This window comes from Falco naumanni, chromosome 3, assembly GCF_017639655.2.
Source record: "Falco naumanni isolate bFalNau1 chromosome 3, bFalNau1.pat, whole genome shotgun sequence".
Classification (NCBI taxonomy): domain Eukaryota; kingdom Metazoa; phylum Chordata; class Aves; order Falconiformes; family Falconidae; genus Falco; species Falco naumanni.
This window is the reverse complement of record NC_054056.1, coordinates 40127423-40147541: the sequence shown is the minus strand read 5'-3', so window position 1 is coordinate 40147541 and position 20119 is coordinate 40127423. Positions and strand designations below refer to the sequence as shown.

At 40.9% G+C, this 20119-nt stretch overlaps 1 protein-coding gene across 1 annotated transcript; it reads left to right on the top strand.

Moving 5' to 3' along the window:
- The first annotated feature begins 111 nt into the window (after positions 1 to 111).
- On the top strand, positions 112 to 16677 carry SRD5A1 (steroid 5 alpha-reductase 1). Its single transcript, XM_040588428.1, has 5 exons — positions 112 to 471; positions 2632 to 2798; positions 10020 to 10121; positions 12228 to 12378; positions 15131 to 16677. Exons 1-5 carry the CDS (start codon positions 155 to 157, stop codon positions 15195 to 15197), a joined length of 804 nt encoding a protein of 267 aa, XP_040444362.1. The 5' UTR covers positions 112 to 154; the 3' UTR covers positions 15198 to 16677.
- Positions 16678 to 20119: the final 3442 nt, after the last annotated feature.

Genomic DNA, 20119 nt, shown 5'->3' with positions numbered 1-20119 from the left:
GCGGCCCCACCAACCGCCGGCCGGGGGCGGGAGGGGGCGGTGTCGGCCACGCCCACCCTCGCGCCGATTGGTTCGCAGTGTCGGTGGGCGTGGCTCCCGCCGGCCGGTGAATGGAAGCACCGCGGCGCGGGCGGGCTCGTGCCGGTGGCGCGGGATGGGGGCCGGCAACGCGTGCGAGTTCTGGCGGCGGGTGTCGGGCCCGGAGGAGCAGCGGCTGCTGGAGCTCCTCTCCTACGGGCTGGTGGCCCTGGGCGCCGCCTCCGCCGTGCTGCTCTGCTTCATCCCCATGCCCTACGGCCGGTACTCCTCGCGGCGCTTCGGCTGGCTGCTGCCCGCCCGCCCCGCCTGGGCGCTGCAGGAGCTGCCCTCCCTCCTCGTCCCCCTGGGGCTGGCCGCCTGCGGCGGGGCGGTCGCCGCCGCCTGGCCCAACCGCCTGCTGCTGGGCTGCTTCGCCGTGCACTACGCACACAGGTGCGGCCCTTCGGCCGGGGCGGGGGCCGCCCTCGGGTGCTCCTGCTCGGGCCCCCCCGGGGGGGGGGGGGGGGGGGGGGGGCGGGCGAAGCGCGGGTCAGGGTCCGTCTTGATGGACGCGCCCGGCTACTGCTTTCCGGCTGCAGGAACTGGAATTCTGATGCAAACTAATGTTTTTTAAGGAATGCAATAATCAGTGGAGCCTTTTGTGCCCCTTGAGTCAGGGAGCTCCGTGCCGGTGCTTGCGGCGCTGCTGCGGTGACTGTCGGCCGTGTCACAGGCGGGGGGGCACGGGGCGCGCTCCCGGCGGGGTGCACCGTCCTGCCCCGTTGCTGCAGCTCTTGGCGGTGGCCTCCCTTTAAGCAATGACTTGACCAGGTAGTTTTAAAGGACCCCGTGTCCCAAAAAGGGGAGTTCAGCGCTGGATGCAGATATAGTTTTAATATGCTAGGAAGTGGTAATGCTAAAGGGTCAAAAAGTGACGTCGCTATGAATGCTTGGCCGCCACAAGCCGGTTATCCCCGTGATTTTATGATTCTGTCCTGTGATTACCTCTGTTATCTCCATGGTTCTATGATTCTTATTTTAAAGTTGTGAAACAGTAGCTATTTTCCTTCCAATGATGTTTTTGAATGCAGGGCTTGTTTCGTGAGTTGGACTCAATGATCTTTGTGGGTCCGTTCCAGTTCAGGATGTTCACTAAAATACTAGTGAAGCTTAAGCAGAGTGTCCCGCGTTGCCCTGTAGTCAATGGTGTTTTGTAAAACTACTTGGGGGAAGGCGTTTAGCTGCAGCTCGGATACGGTTTTGCTGTTGCCTTCAGGTCTCTGACAATAGCTACTGGCAATACTCCACAGGTATTTTGCCACCATACTAATACAGCAGAGGGAGATTTGTCTGGCTAATTTTAAGCGGGGTGTGTGGCAGGTGATACGGTTGTCTGTCAGTGTTTGTTGCAAGAGGCTGTTGCTTTTGACTGTGAATATTCCACGTCCTCACAGCCAAGAGAGATGCAACATATGGCTGGCCTGGTGGCTGACAGGCTTTGCCAAACGCAGGAGTGTGTCTTTACTCCCTCTTTTTTCCACTCTTGAGAGTAAAGAGATCAGCTTTGGTGATTAACTCATCTTTGATGTCTGGGCAAAAGCTAGAAATGTGAGGTGGAGGTTTGTACAGAAAGCAGAGCTGTACTGCGGTTCCTTTTTTCCAGCTGCTTATTGCTGTTGCCAGACTGAGGGACTGTTCTGAAGGTGAATGCAGACTGGAAGTAGACCTCTCTTATCCAATTCTGTTTACTGTAATGTAGCGGGCTTTAAATAATCATGTTAATGAATTTATCACTCTTTCTTGAAAGCTGTTACGGTTTTGTTTCCTTTGGAAAGGCTCCTTTAAAGCAGTAGTCCTTGGCTAGCTGGAAAATACATGGAAGAATGCTCAGGCTTCAGTAGTCCTGTGCCTGTATTGTTATAGATTGTAATAAAATCAATAGGTGATTGGGAGTTGGCTAGTTACACCAGACAGACCATAAAAACCTTCACCTGTTTTTCTTGTTTGGAGCTTGTTTATTTACTCATGTAATCCCCTGGGAAAAGCGATTGAGTTTCCTTTCCCAAATGGGATGGCAGTTGTAGATTTATCGCATCTTGCACAGGTGTCATAGGGAAGACCAAGATTATCAAGGCAAAGCAATTAATGTTTTTAAGTGACTTCTAAGGTAAGGAGGAAACTGAGCTCAATTAGGTTAATTTCGAGGGGATTGACTTTTCTCCTGGAAGTGCTGGTGCATTTGGAGTAGAGATTGCGAGAGCTGGCTCATACCAGAAACCCTGGTGATACTACTGAGGGTTTAGGAACAAAGGAAGACAAAAATATACTGTGCTTAACCTCAGCTGCCTTTGCTACTCTGGTCAAAGTAATTGCCTTGGATATGAAGTTCAAAACTTGTGTCATAGGGGAGAGAGGACTGATCTTGTCATTCTGATGAGGCAGCAAAATCAACATTTAGGTGTTAAAGCAAGCATAATCTTTGAACTGGGATCAAAAACTCCACTGACAACTTGGTGAGCAGGATAATGTGGAATACGGATTACAGTTTAGGACATCAAAAGTGTCTTTTCTGTTTGTTAATGCAACAATTTTTTCTTTTCTTATTTGCTATAGGGCACTCATATTTCCTCTTCTGATTCGGGAAGGAAAACCAACACCATTTTTCACTTTTGTGCTAGCGCTTCTGTTCTGTGTTTACAATGGATACTTGCAAGGCCGCAGCTTGAGCAACTATGCAAAATACCCTTCAGGCTGGTTAAAAGATCCATGTTTCATTACAGGTGAGTTAAAACATGTTATGAGAACATTAGGTGTAATTTTCCTTTGTCTTCACAGCTTTTTATTTTTTACTGTAATCTTATGGTCTCTTCAATCCTATTTTATAGATTTTGTCATCATTAATTATCTTGTTTGCTGTAGCTGTAATCCTTTTAACCTTTTTTTTATTTTAGAACTGTGAACTGACACTTCCTACAATGTCAGTGCTGGATGAGCTGACTATCATCTTTATTCATTAACACCAAAGTAAATATGGGTCATGCATTTTTTTTTTTGGTATAGGAGCTTAAAGCCTGTCCTGGTTACAGCTGGGATAGAGTTAATTTCCTTCTTAGTAGTTAGTACGGTGCTGTGTTTTGGCTCTGATGTGAGAACAAGTTGATAGGACACTGATGCTTTCAGTTGTTGCTGGGTGATGTTTATACTAAATCAAGGACTTGTCAGTTCCTTGGGTCCTGCCAGCGAGAGGGCTGGAGGGGCACGGGAAACTGGGAGGGGACACAGCCAGGACAGGTGACCCAAGCTAACCAAAGGGATATTCCATGTCATATGACGTCATGCTGAGTATATAAACTGGGGGAAGAAGAAGGAAGAGGGGAACATTTGGCATTATGGCGTTTGTCTGCCCAAGTAACTGTTACGTGTGCTGGAGCCCTGCTGTCCTGGGGATGGCTGAACCCCTGCCTGCCCATGGGAAGTGGGGAATGAATTCCTTGCTTTGCTTTGCTTGTGTGTGCAGCTTTTGCTTTACCTATTAAATCGTTCTTATCTCAACCCATGAGTTTTACATTACTTTCAGATTCTCAAGTGTGGGGCTTGGTTGCTGGCTGGGGTTAAACCATGAGGCTTTAAACGGAACCAGCCGCATACCGGTTTAGAACAAAGCAGGTTATCCACATTACATGTAGATTAAATGGAAATCCCTTGTTTCTTGATGTCATATGTACTGCAGGTTTGTATGTGGTCAAACAGAAGTGAACAAATTAATGGAGTAAAAATCCAGTAAGGGTAGCTGCTAAATACCAAGATAACACTTCTGGTGCCAAAAGTCTTTGATGTTGGGATATTTGCACGTGCGTGCACACAGACACCAACTCACCCACCCTTGTGATAGGACTGGGCTTTGTCCAAGAACAAAACTGCCCTACAAGGAGGGGCATGGAGGGATTGAACATTCACCTCTATTGGGAAGTGAGGTTACATTTATACTTGAAACCATGCTTATGGATTAAAAAGCTAAGATTTTAAGTGACAAATTATTGTCTTTGCTCTATTCTTTTGTTTTGTAGGCATCTACTTCTGCCTACTGTCAAAAACATAGTATCCTTTCCCAAGGAAATCTTTACTGAAAGATCACTTTGATCTGAAGATAAACCAGAATGTTTGGCCTTGTCAGTCAAAGGTATAATACTGAGCTGTGTAGATCCCTGATCTGAACCAATGTCAGGGTTTAACCCCAGCTGGCAACTGAGCACTATGCAGCTGCTTGCTTGCTTCGCTCCAATGGGATGAGGGAGAGAATTGGAAAAGTGAGAACTCATGGGCTGAGATAAAGACGGCTTAGTAGGTAAAGCAAAAGCCGTCCACGCAAGCAAAGCAAGGAATTCATTCCCCACTTCCCATGGGCAGGCAGGTGCTCAGCCATCCCCAGGACAGCAGGGCTCCAACATGTGTAGCAGCTGGGCAGACAAACGCCATCACTCTGAACATTCCCCCACCCCTTCCTTCTTCTCTCGGCTTTATATGCTGAGCACGGTGTCATGGTATGGAATATCCCTTCAGTCAGTTGGGCTCAGCTGTCCCAACTGTGTCCCCTCCCAGCTTCTTGTCGTTCCCCCCCCCCCCCCCCCCCCCCGCCTACTTGCTGGTGGGTGAGGAGTAGAAAAGGCTTTGGCTCTGTGTGAGCACAGCTCAGCAGTAATGAAAACATCTCTGCATTATCCGTGGTATTTTCATCACAAGTCCTGTACACAGCCCCATACTAGCTACTATGAAGACAATTACCTCTATCCCAGCCAAACCCAGCACACCCAGTACAATTCTTGTTGTTATTCTGGAGCCAGAGAAAGTTAGTGTTTCTTCCAGATTTCCTAAGCCTTTTACAGCAAGAATAAGTTTTTATCTGTATTATGGTGTTACAACAGATGACAATAGAGGGCCACTGTGCTAAATGCTGTCATGAATGTAAGATTGAAGAAATTTAAATTGAAATAGATTCTTGCCTGCCAAGATTAGGAGGCAGTACTGCTTGTGCTCTAAAAATGGAAAAATTGAAAGTACAAGGGAATGACTTCAGTGGGCACTGGGAAATTGGATATACTTTTGAAATTCCAGTCTCCTTAAACTTTGATCCAACAAAAAACTTCTTAAATGATCTGTTGATCAAAATTGAAGACTCTGATGCAATGCAAACTTTGTTTCCGGTGTCCTAATTTAGCATCTTAATCAAAAAATATCTCAATACGGTGTTGTAAACAAGTAATGAGTCAGGAGCCATACATCAATTCCTTCTTACTGAAAGATCTTAAATTAAGGTAATAAGAATGTTGCTCAGGTTTCCTTGCGTGTTCTAGGTTTTTTGTGTTTTGTTTTGTTTTTCATTTTCAAGCATTTCTGAAAGGGATGAATGAAAATGGTTAGGGTCATATGCCTTCAGTTATGAATACTTCCGTGTATGAATTAGTCTGGCTTGCATTTAAGTTTTGCATTGTGGGTTGTGGTTTTCCTCTCCCTACCCCCCCCCCCCCCCCCCCATAATGCTAGTTTGCAATATCTACTTAAATGTTTTTTTTTCCAGTCCTGCTAATCATAAGCAGAGTGTTGCTTTCATGATGACTTAAAGCAATACTTTGACTTATAAAAGTTATCCTGAAAACTAAGAAAGATTCTTGGTATACATAGCAACCATTTCAATAGTATCACTCACTGGCTTTTTTGACACTGTTATTACACAAATCTTTCCATAAAGTTTGGTGTGGCTATGAAACAGGCAAACCTAAGACTTGTTTCCTTTATTCCTGTAACTAGAATATCTTTTGGGCTTTTTTATTTTTGTTTTGTAGTGGACATCAACGTAATTGGAACATAGTGGATAGATATAATTGCTATTTGGTATTTATCCCAGCTAGGTACCTCGAAATATCTGCAATTTATGCTTGTAGCTTTGGTCAGCTGACATGCAGAAGTGCTTTATTGTATACTGGATGCTCCCTGAACAACTGGACTATTATGTTCTAGTTCTTCAGAAACATCTGGCAGTGCCTTTAAGCCTCTGTTTGAAGTGACTAAAATAAAAAATAATTGAGTAGAAGACTAGAAAATAACAATAGTAAGAAAGCATATTTGCTGAGGGCTAGCAAGATATTTCTTCAATCTATATGAAGTTATATATGGAAGGGAAATGGGAGAGTTTCTACAAGTAGCAGCCAAACAAAGTTCAGTAGTTGGAAGCTGAAAGGAGATAAATTTGCAGTGAAAACAGAAATTTGGAGAAATTAGGCTGATTAACCATCATGAGTGTGTGGGTGTGTGTGTTCAAACAATGGATGCATTTGGTCTGTGGAACCTTAGTTATACAGATTGACTGTTTTCAGATGTTTAGGAGTTAATTCTGGGAAAGTAATAAGTTATATCTACACTAGCAATTAATTTGGAGCAGCAATACAGTTTTGATGTGGTTCTTTCATGGTTTCTCTGGACAGTATTGATTTAGTTCAGAACACTGAACTCTTCTGTTTTCAGAAGAAATGGAAATGTTCAGTTTCAAATGCAGTACAATGGTTGATAAAACCATAAGCTTGCAAACTAATGTGAGAACAACTTCATAATCTTGCAGCGTGTACCTTACATGTATGTGCCAATAAAAAGCTTGTGAACTTACCAAGAGTACCTGCATGTTTCACCCCTGTGTTTTTTCCTAATCTGTCTGCATCTCTAACTGGAAACTCCTTCCTTTGCTTGCTTTAGCTTCGTCAATCTCTTGGCAGTATGTTGTATGTCTTTTCTTACTCCTTTAAATCCCCATCCAACTACTTTCTTCTAATGTTGATGGCTGACCCTTCTGTGCATCAAACCACTTTTCTTCGCAGGAGCTGTGCAAAGCAGAGCAGTACCTATAACTCGGAAGGTGCAGGTGATGGAACATCAGAACCTAGTCTGTTGCGTGAAGCACTTTATCTGTCAGTCAGGCAACCAGGCACACATGGCATTTCTGCTTTCTACACGGAACAGACATGGAGGGAGCATGGGCATTGTCCGTATCTGGATATGGTCTTGTGACCGAGGGATGGGGGTTAGTCAGTATCTCTCCTAATATCTACAGGCATCTGGATGATCCAAATGATTCTGTGCCTTCTTGGAAAGACTAACTACACAATATGACATGAGGCACTGGTTCACCTGAGGTGTCTACCAGGCACCTTCAGTGCAGCTGTAGAAACTGGCCTCCTGATGTTTCTATACAGCATCTGGCACTATGTATTTTCGAAACCCAGAGTGGGGAGGTCAGCCAGACAGCAGTTCCCATACTGTCGCTCTGAAAGAGCCTGCAGAACAAGAGCAGGCTCATTTTGCATGAGATTTTTATATGGGCCAGGGTAAAGAGGACACTGGTGCAACAACGCACCTGTGCTTTTCTGTTGCACTAGTTTGTTTGGTAATACAGACCTAGTTACTGTCCTTCTTATGCAAATGTTCTGGTACAAACCCAGGACTTAATCTCCAGTTTTATCCTGATGAAGGAAAAAAGCCTGTTGAGTTTAATAGCCTCATGAGGTCATCTACGTCGTGTGGTGCATCCTGTGGCTCCCTCCCTGTTTACATATCTGTTTCCCTGTGGTGGAAGCCAAGTCATGCAGGTCATGGTGCGTAACCAGCTCTTGCTTGGCTTTGTAGAGTGCAGTCCTGGGACTCTGCTGTGGTGGGAATCTGAGGATGAGGACAGTGAAGTACAATGCCCAGAGAGAACAGGCGCAGGGAACTGGGAATGCAGTGCTTCAGGGGGAAGTGGGTCTTCAAATTGGAGTGCTTTAAAAATAGCCCATGTTCATCAGCTTGTTGTCCACGAAGAGAGACTTGTTTTCTTCTGACATGTGGTAGTTTTCAAGTAAGAGGAGTAAAAATGCACAGAATCAACTGATCTTATGTAGTAATTGGGCACTCCTAAAGCAAGCTCCGGTCTTTTTTGCATTATCTGGAAAGTTCTTAGTAGCTCATATATATTTTACAAACAGATACCAATTTAGAGTACACTAACATTGTCCAAAACTATGGTGGCATTTCAGGGAAATCAAAGGGTCTCTAATTTCCTCAGAAGGAAATTGTGTTCTTTCTAGAACTGCTACTACCTTTCAGGATAGATTTTTCTTCATGCCAATACTGAAGTAAATTAGTAGAAACATTGTTTATATTCAAGTAGCATTAATCTGTTCAGAAATTTCCTTTCAAATGGTCTTATGGATAGACATAACTTGCTTATTTAGTTGTATGAATAACATCCCTTGTTTTCCAAGGTAGTCTCAATCTTCTCTGGCAATTTGCAAACTGATACATAATTACTAATGCTGAGAGAAACAAACTATTTTCGTTGCTGGATGCAGTGGGGATCCAATATTCTCTATTGGGATAAAGATCTCTTTTGCAGGGAAAAGAAGTTAAAAATTACCTCTTCCTCAAAGTAGAATTCAACAGCATTTGAATTATTCTCTCAGTTTTGGAATGCTGTCATTACATGAATTGGTTTGTAAAATCCTCATTACGTTGATCTAATCTGTCTCATGATGGTATAATTACATTGATTATATAGTTGAAAGTATTATGGCAGATTTCCTACGGAAAACACTTTGTGGCATATACACACCTTGATTGCTAATTGAAGCTTCTGGCACTGTGCTGTATAAACAAAAAGTTAAGAAACGTGCTTTTTCTGCAGAACTAAATTCTGCTACTAGTTTTGTAATGTCAGCAGATTGTAAGAAGCTAATTGAACAATGTTTTTATGTATATAGGTAAATATGGAGAAAGCTTTCATGCAGAAACCTCTATTTCTATGCAGAGCAGTCATTTATTTCCTCCTGATCCGTGTGGAAGCAGACAGCTAAGTCCTTTAAAGTAAACACAGCCCACAAAGGGCTGAGAGAAGAAAGCTGTCTATCTAAGAAGTTGTTTGAGAGACAAGATCCACTTAGATCTGCAGCTTCCCTTTGAAATTGGCTTAAGTTTTGGTAAAGTATGCTCTGACAACTTGCAAGATGGCCTTATACCTCTGGATGTCTACTTCATGTCTTTGCTGAGATGGTCGTACTACTGGATTTCTCTGAATTGAGAGCAAGCTATCTGAAAGACTTGAGTGATGGGTGCAAAAAAGCAAAACTTTCTATATCTGGCATGTTCTAGAAGAGCATCATTGGCATTTTCTTGGTAATTTAAATAAAAATTGATAACTTTAGAAGTGGTTTCAAAACAACATAATGGATCTACCCTGAAAACCTGATCTTGTCTGCTCATAGTAACAAGGAACACTGCCTTCAGAGGAAGATTACATAGGTAACATGTAGCCAAAGACTGAGAATGGAAGGGTGAAAATACTGAATTTCAATCCTAAATTCTTTTTTGATTTATCCCAAACAATTATGGCAACAAGATGTAAGGATGTAGAATGCAACAATAATTTCAGTTTCTATGAAAGCCTGGTATAAATCATGAAACCATTTTGTTGAATGACATAAGTAAATAGTGTGTGAATTCCTTCCAATTCTATTATTCCTTTTATTGCATGGAAGTCTGCTGTGGAAACTCTGGTATATTTTCAGTACAAAAAAAAAAAGGGAACTAAGATGTGTCCCTCTGGCAGGAATGAGATTGGCTGTTTCTTTGGCTGTTTAAGATTTTAGTGTATTTGTTTTTCTATGTGGAAGTTAGGGAAATAGACACATTACATCTGTATATATACACATGCATACATTTATATAAGTCTAGCAACACAGGGATAGTACTGTGAGTATATTCTTATCTACAAACCTGTTGATTACTGTGAACTCTGCTGACTTAAGAGCTCAGTGTGGGACTGGGATTGTGCAGGATGTCACCAGAATTGCTTAAGCTGCTTGCATTACTACTGCTTTGAGATAACGTGCCTAACATGTGATATATGACTGTGGTTTGTTTTCTGAACAAGCACTTTGGCTCAGTATATTAAAGACAGTATTTTAAATATTTCTCTTCAGGTTTTATAGGGTGGCTGATGGGCATGGCAATCAATATTCATTCTGATCATATTCTCAGAAATCTGAGAAAGCCAGGAGAAACTGGTTACAAGATACCAAGAGGTGAGTAAAAAGTTACAGAAATTTCTGTAGCAATAAAATATCTCTCGTGAGGAGAGGTGGAGAGAGCTGGGACTGTTCAGCCTGGAGACGAGAAGGTTCAGCAAGTTCTTATCAATATGTATAAGTACTTGATGGGAGAGAATGAAGAGGAGGGAGCCAGGCTCTTCTCAGTGGCGCCTGGTGACAAGAGCAGAGTCACTGGGCGAAAAATTCAGAAGACCTGAAATCATATCTGAACACAGTGTTTGACTACCCTCACAGCAAAAACTGGAACAGGTTGCTCGGAGGAATTGTGGAGTCTCCATCTGCAGAGATACTCACAACTGGACTGGACATGGTCCTGGGTAACCTGCTCTAGCTGACACTGCTTGAGCCAAGGGGGTTGGACTAGGTGATCTCAGGAGGTCCCTTCCAACCTAAAATGGTTCTGTGTAAAGATGACCTTTTAAAGCTTGGGTTTTTTTTAGGGAAGATAGTAATTTGTGATATAAGGGGAAATTGGAAATAGTAGTGGTCTATTCAGAGAAGTGATTTCATAGCGTGGGAAACACTTCCCCTCCCCGCCCTTAAGCCAAGTATTGTAAGGGATCTATTTCATGATATCATGTGGCTTGTGCAAGTCATTCGATTTCTTGACCAACTTTGGCTGCATTTTTAGAAAGTGTTAAAAATGTAACATAGCATCCCACAACTTTCATGAGACTCAGCAGGTAGGTGGAGAAAGATGACCTGAATTATCATCCCAGTGCGGGGGCAGGAAGGGAAGGCAGAAAGTACTCAGCAACTATGTGTGGCTGGCCCATCTTAAGCTGTCCCACATATGAAGAGGGAGGGATCTTAGGTAACTGGAGAGAAACTACTGCAATAAGAGATACATGGGGAAAAGAGGACAGAAACCCGAAGGAAGTCAGGCACTATAAATTCTGGCCTTCCTGGGAAAATGAAGAACATGAAAGGACTTCTTAAGGAGCCTATTGAAGTGTTAAAGTTTATTGACACTTCTGGAAATGTTAGATTCTTCTAGGTATATTACACTCAGTGAGAGCGTAAAAATAATAGCTTACCTCTGAATTCTGCTGTTTATCTAAGCGTTTTCCTTTAGCTGTTGCTTTCTTAGTTTTTAGTGAGATTTCTTAATAAAACTGGTAGAACTAGGTATATAAGGCAGTGGACTTATTCGTCACCAAGAAAGGTAACTTTTAACAGATGCAAATCCAAGTGCCCATGAGTAAAAGAACATGAACATACTGTATTATGTTCAGTGTACAAAAAAAATCGGAAGGAAATAAGATATTTGCTGCATGATCAGGAGGAGTTGATGTTTTTGATTATCCAGTTTAAGTGCTAGAATTCTGCTTTTGTCACAAAAGTGAAGTAAATTAAAGCAAAGTCAAAGCATGTCTTTTATTACACTTGGCAAATACTTGTTTGTTTAGGCCTGCTGATAAAGCACATACCAAGATGTTACCAGTTTTTACACTAACTTTGGAATTAGGGTGAAAGTTCTTATTTCATAAAATTCCCAGCAGGTGAGTACTGATTGTTCATGCATAATTGGCTGTAAAATACATTTAATGTGGACTGCCAATTACTTCTTTCATGGAGTGTCAGGGCCAAAGCAGTAGACCTGAAAGTGAAGGGGAACAAAAGGGCAACACATTTTAAACTAGAGGATAACTTTGGAACTGTAAATTAACTAAGAATTTAAAGAATTAAATTAATTAAATTATGTATGTTAACTAACCCTATGAATATTTTCTGGGACTCTTGAAGGGGAGCATATTTTCTATTTTTACAGGATTTAAGAAAGGTTTAGTTTATGATCAAAGAGCTGGTTTGATATCAGTAACTATTTAGAGGCATGAGCTAACTTCTGATACTGATAAATCTGCTTTTCTTTCATGATTTGAAGAGGCAAAATGAAGCTGGGGAAGGTCTGTCTTAAAATGAGGTATTAAGTAATACTTCATAGAATAGCTTGAACTGAAAAACTGGATTTAAAAATCTGACATTAGTGATACAGATCTTATTTGACTTACAGTGAAAGATAGCGTTGCACATCTCCTAGATTAAGGTGCTTTTAAAATTACTCTGTCCTACTTTCAGGAGGAATGTTTGAGTATGTCAGTGGAGCCAACTTTTTTGGAGAGATCCTGGAATGGTTTGGGTTTGCCCTTGCCTGCTGCACCATTGAAAGCCTTGCATTTGCGCTGTGTACACTTTTCATCTTGGGTTCAAGGGCAAAACAACACCATCAGTAAGTGTTTGTGTCTTATAATTTCTGTACACTTCATTTCCATTCAACAAATTATGCCTCATTCCATAGGGATGTTGCAGAGCAAGTCTTGTGAGGCTGCTACTGTAGTGGAGAATATGATAGAGAATACTTTGAGTAGCATCAAGCACTGCAGTATTTCAATGGGAGAATACTGAGCATAAACACACAGTGTGTACAATGAGGTAGTCAATGTTTAAATGACCATAGTTCATTCTGGATCTGTAAAGATTATAGAAAAGTTTGGGAAAATTGTTTTAATTGGTAATACACTATACTTCCCCTTGCAGCTCAAACTTGTTTCTATAATACTAAAATTTGAAGTTACAGAAGACAGAAGGATCATAATTTGAGAAAACTTGTTTCTTGAAAGAATTGCCTTTAAGGAATAGCATGTTTAGAAGAATTTGATCACCTTAATCTTAATCTAGTTACTTTCAGTTTCCTGCTTAGATTCTTGTGCTGAAACTTAGGGGTATAAAAGCAAATAAAGATGAATATATGGAGGAAGTAAGTTGAAAAAAATGCAACTGCTAACAGTCTGTCAGGGTGGCCATGGCTATGTCTAGTGGAGTCTTGAAAACCTCCAGAAACAGAGGTTTTCCTGCACCTTGTTTGTAGTGTGTTCCAGGTCTGCATTACCCTACCAGTGAACGAGTTTTTCCTACTATCCAACCTGAACCATCCAAGCCTGTTGCCTGTGACCATCTTTCCTTGTTTTACCACCAGCTATTACTGAGAAGAGTCACAGGATATCTTGGGTTGGGAGTAGCATCTGAAGGTTGTGCAGTCATCTGGTGTGACCTGCTCCAACCAGGGCTAACCGCAAGGCTATACCTGGTTGCCCAGGGCCTCATCCAGTTGAGTGCTGAGTGTCTATCTCCAGGGGTGGAGGCCTCAGCACATCTCTGGCAAAGCACTGGGACAGGAATTTTCTCATTCCCGTGGGGAAGAGGTTTTTTTTTTTTCCTTACGTCCAGCTGGATTTTTTCCGTGTTGCAACTTTTATTCCCTGCCACTTGTCCACTTGCTGTGTGCTCCCAGGAGGGGTATGGTTCTGCCTTCTCTCCAACACCACTGTAGGCAGTGGAAGACTGCAGTCAGATCTGCCTCTTAACTTCTTTTCCAGGCTGAACAAGCCTAGGTCCCTCAACTTCTCATATGTTCCAGCTATGCAGTTGTCTTAATGACCATCTGCTGGATTCTTCTCCAGCTTGTGGACATCTTTATTGCACAGGAGGCCAAGAACTGGAGGCAGTAAGGCAGATGCAGGCTCTCAACTGCTGAATAGCACAGAATAAGCACTTCCCTTGAACCGATGCTCTATACTTGTAGGCAGGCCAATATGCAGTTAGCCTTCATCGTTGCACAGACCCATTACTGACTCATGTTCAAAATGCCCACCAGGATGTCTGTCCTTTCGTGTAGAGCTGCTAGCTAGCCAGTCAGTCCCTGGTCTCCACTTCTGCGTGAGGCCATTGTGTTCCAGCTGCAAGAGTTTGCATTTCATTCATAGTTTTGCTCCATTGTCTCCCCTTCCAGTACCCATAGGCAGCAGTAACAGTGCCCCTTAGTCCCTTCCTCGCCAGACTAAGCAATGTCGGGTTCCTCAGCCTCTCCTTGTATATTGTTCTTCAGGCTCAAATTTCATTGCTGGTTCCTGTCTGTTAAGCCTTGACAGCACTCTTTCAGAACTCTTGACTTAGAAAGCATTATGAAAAAACTAAACTTCATTAAAGGAAGTAATTTGCACTAAAGAAAAAATGCATAAAAATGGAAGAGGGGTACAGAAAAAACCCAGTAAACAAAAAACCCGAAACACTTACGCTAACAAATCTGTGTAAGTGAAAAATAATTTTGGTGTAGTGTGTTTAGTTTGAAAAACTTAGTATTTATCCTTTTCAGTCCTTTATCTGTAATGCTGATATTCCACAGCTGCAGGTTAGCATGCATTTTATGTTTTGTTCTCTGCTTATTCCAGCTTTATTCTTACAGTTAGCTAATTAATAATATGAATACCTGTACCTTGGAGGAGCCCAGATGAAGTTCATTCTTTTTTTATTATATTTTAAAGAAGCAGAGGAATAAATACTTGAAAATGGGAGTAAAATTGTTTTATAAGGTGACCAGACAAATAATATTTGGTAGCGCTATGCATTTATTCTCTTAACGTTGTCTGATTTGAAAGCAGTGGTGGTCTTTGAGGGGGATTAGCAGTAAGGTTAGTGTAATGTTTGCCATGTTAAGTTTGATTATCAAAATCCTGACTGGAACTGAAGATGTTTCTATCTAGAACAGTGACTGTCATCCCAGTATGTGGAGTATCCCCTGCTTCCATGTGAAGTCATTGTACAATTTGATATGTTAGCCCCTTGGATGTTTTTTTTATATTATTTTTTCCCCTTGACCGCTAAAATGCGAATAGTCAGGATGCATAACAACATACATTTTGAAACAACAGGCTATTCCTTTCCTGTCTGCTTTCACCACATCCGTTGGTTTGATTTCCCACTGCTGGCAGCAGTAACTGTTTCGTTCGTAGTTGGTGATTAGATGTCATTAGCATGAGTGTGGTAAATGGCAGTTTTCCATCCAGAGTAGGTTCTAAAGGCGTTTTTTCAGTTTGTATCCAGAAAATATATGGATTAAATTGAACACGTTGTACAATTACTTAATTTCCTTGCCAGCATTTTTAAGACTCAATACTCATTGGATTTCTGTCTTTGCTTTTCAGATGGTACCTTGAGAAATTTGAAGACTACCCAAAGGGCCGAAAAATTGTGATCCCTTTTGTGTACTGAGCTGTGTTTTTAATACTGTTTTTGAAATTGATGCTTTCTGTAACAGATAATACTTTACAGGTACTGGCAGGTAACAACATAGTCTGATCATTGCTGTGACAAAGCCTTTGCATCAGTGCTGCTATTAGTTACTACTTTTCTTTTTAATGTAAACCCAGAATCTAATGGACACAGTGAATAGGAACAGAAATGCTTTTCCAGCAGTGGAGCATCATCATAAATACATATTAGGCAGTGTATTTGAATTCACATCATGGAACCTTCTGTGTAGGATTTCTGGTACTTCCTTCTCTGCAGGTCCACTTGATCTAGACACGCTGTCCTGAGGATCATGCTGTGAACCAAATCATCCTCCCTGCAATCTGAGTAGTGTGTTCTGCCTGTTATTTGCCTGCATACACAAACAGGGTTTACTTTTTTTTTTCCTTACCTTCCTAATCTTTTCTTCCCTGCATCTGCATTTCCAGGAGAACTGGGTGCAGACCAAGGACATTAGATGAATGTAGTTGCTGTTAAGTGAGAAACAGTGTTGTTCCTCCTCTTTGCGCTCTTATGCAGGTATGGACACTGTATAGATAATACTTAATGCCATTTACATAAACAGTTGTAGTGCTACCTTTCCCAAATAATAGATTAAGATTGTTGTCTACCTCTCAAACTTGATAACCATCTGATAACGATCTCAATATTCAATGTGTTTTCTCACTCAACACTATTTTTGGGAGGCATTCTTTATTTGGGATACTTAGGCCAGTGTAACACTGTTAACAATTGTGTAAGTCTTCTAACTTACTATATAAAGAAGAAACACCTTAAGATTTTTACAAAATTCTCTTACTATTCCGTTTAAAAAAAAGTGTCTTCCTTCTCCTGTTGATAATGGTTTAGATGATTTTGTAATCCAAAAGTCTGGAATCTGTGCTGCTTATTTTATTAATGTCAGCTCTCATACCATTACATTTTTGTCCCAAAGGACTCCAGAAGGGTTTCAAAAACTTAATAGGATCCCAAGCATACTGACTTTGGAGTTTCAGGCACATCTGTGTCCTTTTCTGCTTGTGATATTAAAGAGTTTTTTGGAATTGCTGAGAAAAGAAATTTAAGAAATTAATTCTACAGAAAATAAAAAAAAAAACCAACAAACCAAACACAGACAAAACCCCAAACCAAGAACCAAAGAATAATAATTAAAAAAACCAAAAACCACTACAAAAGCAAACAAAAAAGATGCCAAAACTGCTGTTAATATACTTCGGAAATCAAACTTTTACCAAGTGTCTTCTGATCTGTTTACACTTTCTATGTTGGGTTAAGTTTTTTCCGAACAAATTGGTAATATGTTTGCCAGATGCAGACTTTTCCTGTATGGTATCGCAGTAAGCTTTGTCTAAAGCTCAAAATTATGTCTTCGCTGTTGAGTTACTCTTTTGTAGTAATCAAAGTAATGCATCTGATGAACTTAACCTTTAATATCTTAGATATTAGTTAAAAAAAGCACATTTGGGAAATGGGCTGTGAAAAAAAGGACTTTGTGACCCAAGCTTCTGCTTAACAGTTGTTTTGTCCTGTTCTTCCTGCCATGTTTATACAGTACTTTCTTCACTGAAGTCTTCGCTATCAGTAAGGATTTATTCAGTAGTGTAAATAAGTGTAACACAAAAATCTGTTATTGACTGAATTAGTTAAAGGAAGGCGGAGAGAGAAACTGACAGTCCTGCAGTGATGATAACTTACCATACTAACTAACCAGCAACTGCTGGTTGCTCCTTATGTTCACCGGGATGATTGATCCTGCTCTCAGCCAATATTCAAACAGAACAGCTTTGGGAGAACATAGGAATACCTGTTCCTTTGACACCTTACTTGATTCTGAAATTGTTTAATAATTTCTTTAGTGTTTGCATCCTTCCTTTAGTGAAGCTTCTCCTGTTGTTTTAGTTATCATGCTGTAATTTGACATTTGATCCTAGCTGTTTTGATGAACGCTCAGTCATGAAGTTCCCTGGGGAGAGGATAGCGGGGAGGATGTTTTACTCTTCAATGCTTAAGTGGAGTTAGTAGACAATAAAAGTTCAATAGGACCACTTAAAGCATATTCTGAAGAGAATTTTAGAAACTAGTCTTGTATATTGAGATGCTCCCAAACCCTCTCACATGCCCATGGCAGTTTTTTAAATCTTGATATCAAAATCATCCAGCTATCAAAATTGTTTTAGGGGAAAAAAATACGCGGTTCAAAGAGCACTGCCTCCTCTAGGTGTTTAAATACCTGCGTAGCTTATGGTGAATTAATATCTTGTGTCTTTAGGAATATTTGTTAAAAAATCACTAATGGGACAACCAACCAGTAAAAAAAAAATCTGGCTGCAGCATTTCAGTCTGTAATCCACCACCTCTTTTTACATTTTTCGGCCTTTTATGAAAAGGCAAATCTTCTCTTAATAGTAAACAATGGGAAAGAATGCATAGTGTTCAGTATGTCTCCTTATATTCAAGAGCTGTAGCTCTCTGTAGTCAGTAGTATTTATCATAGTTTACAGAAAATCTGTACTGATGCCTCAGTTACGCTCTTGTGCTATGCTTCTAAATATTTATCGTGATAAAAGTTCAGCTGGTTTGCTCACATAAAGTTAATTTATGGCTTACCTATAGCAGGATAGGGGTCTGAAACTTGATGCTCTGACAGCTTATCAGTGTTCTTTCTGTTGTTACAGAAAAGGAAAAGTAAAGGTCTATAAAGTGTGAATGTCAGTGCCTTTAGGAATTTCAGTTAACTGGATTATTAAAAAAAAAAAAGAGGAGATTTCTGTTCTTTGTGTGTTCATATTTTATATTCTTATACTGCTGGAACCTTAAGTACAGAATTTGAGGATGTTCATTAGAGAATAAATCTTATGAGGAGCAGCTGAGGGAACTGGGCTTCTTTAGTCTGGAGAAAAGGAGGCTCTGGGGAAACCTTACTGTGCTTTACAACTACCTAAAAGGAGGTGGTTGTAAAGGTGAGTGTCAGTCACACTCTTCTCCCAAGTAAAAAGTGAGAGGATATGGACTCAAGTTGCACCAGAGGAGGTTCAGATTAGATATTAGGAAAAATTTCTTTACCAAAAGGGTTGTCAAGCATTGGAACAGGCTGCCCAGGGAAGTGATGGAGTCACCATCCCTGGAGGTGTTTAAAGCTGCGTAGATGTGGCACTTAGGGACGCGGTTTAGTGGTGGGCTTGGCAGTGCTAGATTAACAGTTAGACTCAATGATCTTAAGGGGCTTTTCCAACCTAATTGTTTCTGATTCTTGCGTTTCAAGGCCAAGGTACACTGGTGAAAAGCGTATGATCAGCTTGGTCAAATGCTAGAACCGCCTTTTGTTTAAACAATATCCCATTTATTTGTCATACTTCACTCGTGCTCCCTTCCCCTTTAAGCAGCCTTGACATAATTTCTCTATTTGAAAATATTTGATACTGAAATTTTGTTCTTGAAAATACATTGTATGAAAATGAACTCTGTTCTGCTGATTCCAGAAGGAGAAAACACGTATGCTTGCTATTGTGTAATATCTGTAGCAATTTTTAACAGAGACATTTCTATTCAGATTGCCTACGTCTTTCCCAGGAATCCCTTACTAATAAAATATGGTTTGCACTGTCTTGCTTGAATACTTTTTTCCTGTTAATAATCCTTGCTATAACTTGTAGGGTTGACCAAGGCTTTTGTACCAGCAATCTCATTATTCCAAATGAGGACTGTAGTAGTAAGGTTGTATTAGAATAACCTAGATATATGTGAACTTGACAAAATGGATTCAAAGAAATTATTAAAAGCCACAAGATATATTTGTCTAGTGATAGATTCTTAATTATGTAAAACAAAGTATGTAATATTCTATGTTCGCCGTTAGAACAAAGATTAACAGGAGCAGGGGCTACTTATTTGCGTTCCTCTGTTGCTGCTAGGTCATGGTCAACTTTTCATTCAGAACAACTGTAACAGCTGCCACTTCAACAGTTTTAATTGTGGTTCAGCAGCATGTTGCCTTTTTGAGGAATGATGATAGTGGGGAAAAATGGCTTGTCATGAACCTGTATGCTTTCAGCAGGCCAGAAATCCTGAATGCCTACTGCAGAGTTTTTACAGTCTGTTTGGGAAAAACACTTCTAGCAAACACCTGTTAATTTAAATTAATAATTTTATAATGAGAATGCCCCAGCCTGTTGTGTGCTATTAAGTTTTATCATGGCAGTTGCACTTGTCAGGGTAGCTTTTCACACATACATCAGTCAGCTTTGTGAGGGAAACAGGCCTCTGGGTAAAATTGCACCATGTTTTGCAGTGATGCAATGGATCTATCAGCAGGTATGTATCCACACAAAAGCATGTGAGCAAGCAATTGTTTTGCAGGACAATTGAAGGTATAAGCCTAAAACAAGGTTTGCAGCTCAGAGTTTGAGAGAGTTGCACAACTGCAACTTGCTGTTGAGCTTCTTAAAAGAACATGTTTTTGTACATCCATTGCTTGATTTACCATATTTGCATTACATTTTGTACAAGTGGATGCTGGAAGCAATAGGTTATTTGTTCACAGAGATAAAAGAATACCTGTATAATAATTGGTACAGCATTTGGTATAATCCTTCTCCAGAGATGCTGCATTACCAATGTGCTAGCAAGAATCTTGCAGTGATGATGTTTGTTCCTGCTCCTTAATATTTTTAGTCTCTGTTTTTTTGGAAATGGATGTGGGTGGCTGGATCCAGAGAGGGAGCACTAGCAAAGCCACATGTTCTAGCTGCTCTGGGAGGGAATGCTCTATTTCTCCTGGGCTATTGAAAAGGAAAACGAGTACAAACTTAGAAATGAACTCTACCAGAAAAGAAAGAGCTATGCAATCGTATCCATGAACCAGGGTTCAATTGTTGAGCAACACT